Source organism: Oculina patagonica, chromosome 2, assembly GCF_052425735.1.
Source record: "Oculina patagonica isolate OP01 chromosome 2, crgOcupat, whole genome shotgun sequence".
Classification (NCBI taxonomy): Eukaryota; Metazoa; Cnidaria; class Anthozoa; order Scleractinia; family Oculinidae; genus Oculina; species Oculina patagonica.
Genome location: NC_135759.1, coordinates 24,667,635 through 24,674,819, shown reverse-complemented (window position 1 = coordinate 24,674,819; position 7,185 = coordinate 24,667,635). Strand labels below are relative to the sequence as shown.

The 7,185-nt window shown below is 39.7% G+C and overlaps 1 protein-coding gene across 2 annotated transcripts in view; it reads left to right on the top strand.

Annotated features, from left to right (window-relative positions):
- Position 1: 1 nt before the first annotated feature.
- LOC144643715 (C-Jun-amino-terminal kinase-interacting protein 1-like) overlaps positions 2 to 7,185 on the top strand; it is a 19,137-nt gene continuing 11,953 nt past the window's right edge. Inside the window, exons 1-8 of one of the 2 annotated variants that reach the window (XM_078503050.1) lie at positions 6 to 923; positions 2,298 to 2,340; positions 2,965 to 3,031; positions 3,209 to 3,322; positions 4,069 to 4,134; positions 4,878 to 4,951; positions 5,059 to 5,157; positions 5,794 to 6,278. In XM_078503050.1, the coding sequence (XP_078359176.1) occupies positions 242 to 923; positions 2,298 to 2,340; positions 2,965 to 3,031; positions 3,209 to 3,322; positions 4,069 to 4,134; positions 4,878 to 4,951; positions 5,059 to 5,157; positions 5,794 to 5,866 (1,218 nt within the window). In that variant the 5' untranslated portion in view covers positions 6 to 241 and the 3' untranslated portion in view covers positions 5,867 to 6,278. Of the gene's footprint in view, positions 924 to 2,297; positions 2,341 to 2,964; positions 3,032 to 3,208; positions 3,323 to 4,068; positions 4,135 to 4,877; positions 4,952 to 5,058; positions 5,158 to 5,793; positions 6,279 to 7,185 lie in introns of those variants that run through there. The other variant, XM_078503051.1, reaches the window with a different exon arrangement.

The following is a 7,185-nucleotide window of genomic DNA, read 5'->3' as shown; positions in this document are numbered from 1 at the left end:
TCAATTAGATGTAATTCATACGATCCTTGACGGAAATTCATTCTGCGACTACCGGTGGATATCACAATATTTGCTCTATTTTTAACAAGCCGATAGATGACGTGAAAAGGGGGAGACTGCGTATTTTAACCACTCAAGCCGGAGAGATGTGATGTCTTCTTCTCCAGTGAAAGACGCAATATTATCAATATTTGATTGTTCGAGTTCAGGCGAAAACTACAAAAGGTCAGCTTGTTAGGCAATGTTGAACTCAGCAGCTTCAGCACTTGTGGACAGTAATTCAGCTGGTACAGTTAAAGGAGAAATAATTGGTCGAAATATAGCTTCAGAATACGGCAATGTGGAAAGCAATACAGAGACAGTGAAAGAACAGCTTCACTCTTTGAACATTAAAAACAAGGATAAAAACGCCGATTCTCCTCGTCACGACAAAATGACCAGCCAAATTTCGGCCGGAGAAGAAAACGGATATGTCAAGCAGTCTCAATTTGTCGAAAATGTCGCTAAACGGAAGCAGATAAGTCCGTCAGCACAGTCAACAGAGCGAGGAAAGAGAGTCTTGCCGGCAACTCCAAAGTCACTTTATTCAACACCAAGTCAATCGAGTTCGTCGCTAAATCAACCGGCTGAAAATGTGACATTACATTCCAAACGCCTGAGTACGTCTTCACTAAGCAGTAACACGACTTCTTCTTTATCATCCGAAGATGATCTCAGTAGGTCAAAAACAAAACAAACTCACATCGCTGTGTACAAATTCGTGGCACGCCACGATGACGAGATTAACTTGGAGACAGGAGATGCGGTTTGTGTCAACAAGAAGTGCGAAGATCTGTGGTTTGAAGGGATTAACTTGCGGACAGGCGAAGCTGGATGCTTCCCGTCACGATATGTTTCTGATATTCTACGGGGAAGTGTTCAAGGTAATCTTACTATTTTTGTGAAAGAAGTAAAAGACAATGTAAAAGTTTATATGTTTGATCTACTAATTAATTAGCTACATATACACAACTGGTTGTGAGCTATTGTGGCATGTAAATAAGCTTACATATCACATGTAACTTGATCATTAGGTAAAATCTGCCATTTTCAGTAATTTTATTAATTTAATTTTGATTTTTGTTTACTTGGCAAAAATCTGAAACTGAAATTTGCCTAATCCCCCTCCCCTCTCCTCCCCCCCCCCCCAGCATCAGTATCTTCACTTTTGTAAATTTTATGCACCTGTCAATGTTAAGCCCCACAGGGTGGGTGGGGGGGCAGACCCAGGGGACTTTGACATTTTCTTGGAAGCCAGAGTCAAATTCCCCACCCTTGGGCACTAGTGAATGTCAAATTTCCCATATCTCCTCTTAAATTTCTAACCCAGCAGGCCATTTTAGATGTCAAAATCCCTACCCTGGGAGAGCTTCATTTATGATGTCAAATCCCCCCCCCCTCCCCACAAGAGCTAGTGGGGTATTACATAATTCAAGGCTGAAGAGTTATGTTGATATAAGTTATAAAAGTCATAAATGATATTCAAAATCACCACTCAGCTCTCATATTGGGCTGCCTTCAGATATGGATTTTTTTTTACATCAATTACATGTATGTTTTGATTTCTTTAGGTCTTGTGGCAATTATCTTGGTAAATAGAGTATGCAAAAACAACTGCAACTTAAATTACCTTAAACTCTGTTTGCCTCCTCCTCCCCCCCCCCCTCCCAGGGCCAGCATCACTATCCTCCCTGTTTTCATATAGAGCTAGTGGGGTATTACACAATTCAAGGCTGAAGAGATGTGTTGATATAAGTTATAGAAGTCGTAAATTATATTTGCTAAAATCACCACTCAGCTCTCATACTGGGCTGCCTTCAAAGTAAAGATTTTTTTAGACTTGCTTACAAGTCGAGCTCACAGAGCGCAAAGTGCGAGTGCTCAAGCACGAGTGCTGGACCATGAAGTGCGAGGTCTACTCCCACCAAACTCTTGAAAAGTCTAAGATTTTTTTCTATTTTAAGAGCTATATTTGACCATCATACATGTAGTAAGAGCCCCAATGCAGTCTCTATCTATTTTCAGCCCCTTTCTGTCCAAAATAAATGATAAAGGTATTGACCCTAGATGATACTGATCAGGTGTCGTACATGCATTAGTATATTGCATATTTTTTTTCATGCAATCAGTTCGTACAAATACCATAAATTTGGAAGTGATTCAACTGTATAGCGAAATTAAGTGAAACCCCCTACAATCTATAATTTAGACTAAAATAGAAATTAATAAATCTTAAATCAATCTTTTTTCTTTTACAGATAATTCTGTTAATGAGTCACAAGTAAACCAGTTCAGTGTCAGGTAATAAAATGTAATTATTAGTGGTGAGCAAATGTTCCTTCACAAAAAAAAACATGCATCTTGCAGGGGTTTAGCCTGGGAAGAGGGCAGTTCTCCTCAATAAGGAAGGCTCTGCCTAAAACGGGATACATATTTTAGGCCGGTGGTATATGAACAGGTTAACCAAAAGGGTATTCAAAAGAACTTTCCAGTTGTTGATTTATCTGACAGTATTTTTAAGGGATTACTCAAGCTGGAATTTTTAATAGGGCTGGGGTATTTACACTCTAGGTATGTAAAGGGGGGTAACCTTTTTTCATAGAAAATGTAGTAAAGGTTAACCTTATCTGTTAAAAATGGTATACAAAGGGGTAAGGGTTTGGGCCTCAGGGTAAAGCCCCCCCCCCCTCCTATAAAACTGGGAAAAGCTTTGTTGGGTATTGCCCCCTCCCACGGTCTTAGTTAAGTTTTTTGGAGATGAAAGATTCTTCTACTGTTACATTTAAATGTTGAACTCTAGACTGCTCCACCGTACAGAAATACAGGCTTAATAGTTGCATTGTAGAAAGGTATGTGCTAAAGGAAGGTTAACACATCATGTACAGGTAAAACTAACTAACATTTCTGGATTGTCATACATTTTAGGTTTCTCGGTTCAGTAGAAGTAAATGGCTTCAAGGGAAATGACATCATATGTGATGCTATGAAAGAGGTACGAGAATTCATGGTTTTGTGTGTGGGTTGATGAACATGGTCTAGGCATGTTTGCTGCATGATCATTAACTAAATGAGCTTTCTCCTGATAGCCTGTGTTTGCTTTAACTGTAACTTATAAATCCTCTGTGGTACCACGTGATGAACAAATACCGGAATATTCTTCTCTGTGTAGATTGTTAGACAGCACCAATTGACATCAACTCCCAAGCCCCCGGCATGTATACTCGATGTAAGTGAGAGAGGAATCAGGATTATTGAACACCCACAAGCTCTTGAAGGGAGGAAGGTAAATATCCACCAACTGCAGAACCATAGGCCTGCAATGTGTGCAATTAGGGCTACAGCTTCATCTAGAAACATAGCAGTCTGTATGCATTGCATACCTACAGTTCTCAGAAACTATGACCGGTAGTTGGTTGTGTATTTTCTATTCCAGAGTTGTTTACACAATCAGCTTACACAATCCAAAAATTGAATGCATTATATATTTGAAATTTGCCTGTTGTTAGCTAAAATGTTGCTACAGCCCTGTAAATACTGTAATTGTGATATACCCACCTAAATATTTGCAACAAAGTCACTGAGAATTTTCTGAATACATTGTGCTATTCCTGACTCGGACTGGACTTATCACAAGCTCTTGTTTAATTTTTCAAGGATTTGCCAAAACTAGAATTTGTGATCTGTTAGACTGTAAACATGCAAAGTTTCTGAAAGAGACAAGAAAGCCATGATTCATTTTGCTGCCACCTTAAAGAAGCATGAATGAAGTTTACTGCATCAGAATTTAAGAAAATTGTGACCTCCATAACAGTACTTTTGTGGTTAATACAGAACTGTGCAGTATACATACTGTAGCACTTGAGGCATTAATTTTCTAGTAGGAGCAAGTAGAGTGACCTCTGATTACATGGGCTTTACAGTTGTAACATTGAATGTACTGAACTGAGTCTAATGATGCCATTATTATGCCATATGTTAGTGTGACTTGTTAAGCAACTTATTGTATTCAATTCTATTCTCTTACCTCAGGGCTCTGTATCACTCAAGAAATCAAGCAAACGTAAATTAGGAAAAATATTTGACAGAGATTCAAAGGTTTGTAATATTTATACCTTCCCTTGGCTTATTTCAGTTAAATATTTTCAGTGATACAGTGCAATTCTCAGTAAGGCAACTCAGCCAGCTGTAAGGATTCCTAGTTACAATGACTAGAGTCCTAAATTTTAAACGTCTATTTATTCTGCATATGGGAGGTGAGGTGACCTAATGGTCAGCGCACTGGACTCCGTCGGCGGGCCGGGTTGGCCCTGGCCGGGGTCTGTGTTGTGTTCAGGCGCTCTCTCTCTGGCTCTCTTCCCCAGGTGTATATGGGTACTGGCGAATTACTCTGGGGGTACCCTGTGATGGAGGGAGTAGTTTGTGTTCTTGGGCGCTTCTCTCTGTGGCTCTCTTCCCCGGTGTGTAATGGGTACTGGCGTCTTGGGGGTACCCTGTGATGGAGGGGTATTGTGTTGTGTTCTTGGGCGCTCTTCTCTCTGTGGCTCTCTTCACCCAGGTGTGGGTACGGCGATTTACGCGGGGTAACCCTTGATGGAAGGGAGTTGTGTTGTGTTCATGGGCAAGACTCTCTCTCTAGTGGCTCTCTTCACCCAGGTGTGTGGCGCGAATTTACTGCTGGGGGTAACCCTGTGATGGACTAGCATCCATCCTGATAGGAATCTCTTCGCTCGCTACAGACGGGATAGCTCCGGCCTGATGCCACTGGCTCGTATGTGACTTACCTTTACCTTTATTGTGCATCATCCTTCTCATCATTCATTTCTTATCTGCTATTGTAGGAAATGTCAGCTCAATCTCATTACTTTGCGCTGAAGAATGTAACGTTTTGCGGTTGTCATCCACAAAATGCAAGGTGAGTTAGACATGTTGTTTTCCATCTGGACTTATCAACCACAGGGTGTCTGTCTTTAAAATGCTGTGTGTAAATTTTGTTTACTTTCTCTTTCACTTTGACTGCAGATTCTTCGCCTTTATCACGAAGCATCCTGAAGATCACCGTTTTGCATGTCACGTGTTCATGTCAGAATATTCAACAGAGCCGGTGGCAAATGCTGTTGGGTGAGACCTTAAGAGATTTTAAAGTTTCTTGTTTGTTACCTGGTTTTCTTTTTTTTGGTTTGTTTTTGGATCTCGACGAGCAAAAATAGTTGGAAGGTTACCTCATGTTATCATTACTTATAGAATAACGCCGGACACCTGGGAGTAGGCGCTGCAGATGTTTTTTAGCAAATTATGCGATTTTTTTTTCTTTTCCCGATGGCGCTAAACGATCGTTAAACAGTTGCGTTTTTCTTGTTTACGATTACTCGAAATGCCTCTCCACCCCCCCCCTCATTAAAAGGGTAGCCTCGGGGAGAACCCTGAGGAAGGGGTAGGGTAGAAATACTCCCAGTAGAAATAGAAATACTCCGAGTTGCTTAAAAAAAAAACAACCAATTCTACGGAAACTAGAGATAAGTTCCGGTCTGAGACCTGGGTTCACGCGTAGACTTCACCTACATGTCACTGCGACATGCCCCGTTGCGTGTATCCACCTTTAGTGATCCATGTGTGTTTTTTTCTCCCGCCTTCTTTTCGCCCCATCCTCGACCGGAGAGCGTGTTCACACTACGTGCTAGAAACTTACGCTGTTTTTTTACATATTAATCGCGTTGTTTTCTTTTTTTTTTTTTGTTTTTTCATATTTTACAACAGGCGTGCCTTTAAGAAGTTTTATACTGAATTTCTAGACTACCAAGCTCCCATAGAAGACTTTTACATTGAATGAACGTTGGGTTTTAATTATAGTATACCCTAAATAATTTGAACCGATATTGACATTATTTTTTACATCACTTGATTTGAGAAATTAACATTGAAATGACAAATGCAATAAGTTGATTTTGCTGCTCAAAAATTCAGGGATAGGAAAAGTTTTGTTCCTATCCGGCGTTTCGCAAGCGGGTGCAATCCGCGACTGAAAATTATATAGATTTATATATATTGTATGCAAGTAAAAAAATAGTATATACAGTAGAGAGCTTTGCTAAAATCGAATCAAATTAAATACGACTAAAAAATTATTGCAAAGTCGCGAAATTTGAAATTTTGCAACAATGGCCTTTTTTTCAAGTCAATCGAAACCACTTTGGCGTTGAATTGGAGGCTCTTTTCTTCTAAGAATACTGAACGAAGTTAAACTCAGAGACTCAAAGGACAGTGCAGAATGCGATGGAGCCGACAATTGAAAGTATGATGTTTTATGTTCGTGTTTATTTGCTTATTTTACTTTCGGAAAGCCTCAGAAAAGCCTGTTCGCAGACTACTTGTATTCCTTCCCGGGTATTCGTTACGCTAATCTTTGCAACCGTAACACGACATTTCGTTTGAAACAAGATGCTTTTGTTTTCCTTGAAAATGCTGTAACATGATACTTTTGTATTTTTGTTTTTTTGTTTGTTTTACGGTGGCATCGATGGCATTTGTTTAATTTAATTAAGTTACGGTTTAAACTGCACGAAAGACGATTCTCAAAAAGTAAAGAACAAAACTAATCAAAATACATCTTTTTCGAAAGATTTTTTTAAAACGTAATACAGCTAGGATATTTGTTTCCTGGTTATCAGCAGTTTACGCCGAAAATCCCGGTGTAAGTGTTTTCATACCTAATTACGAAAGCGCTGTGAAAGTCTCAAAATCTAATTTAATTAATTTGCGGTTTTCACTTGGTGTCACGGAGTCTGCAGGAATCCTACCACAAACACGCAATACAAGCGATGTTCATGAGAGTTCCAAAAATAACGTAAATAAACTCTGCGCATGCGTTTGGCGCAAATTACGTTGCCCTAGAAAGAGTAGTACCACAAGGAGAGCAAAGGGTTTACTGAAACAAATATATACCTTTTAGTTCTTCATATAAGAGTAACGTATATATACTCCAGGTTTTACCTGGGGGTACGGTCAGGTGCTCCGCACCCCCAACCCCCTTCACAGAAATAATTAATTAATTGATATCAATTAATTAATTGGTGATTAAAAGTTTACACCATAGCGCCTTAGCGCGTTAGAGGTTTAGCAGACGACAACCCACCAAACCATCACAATAGT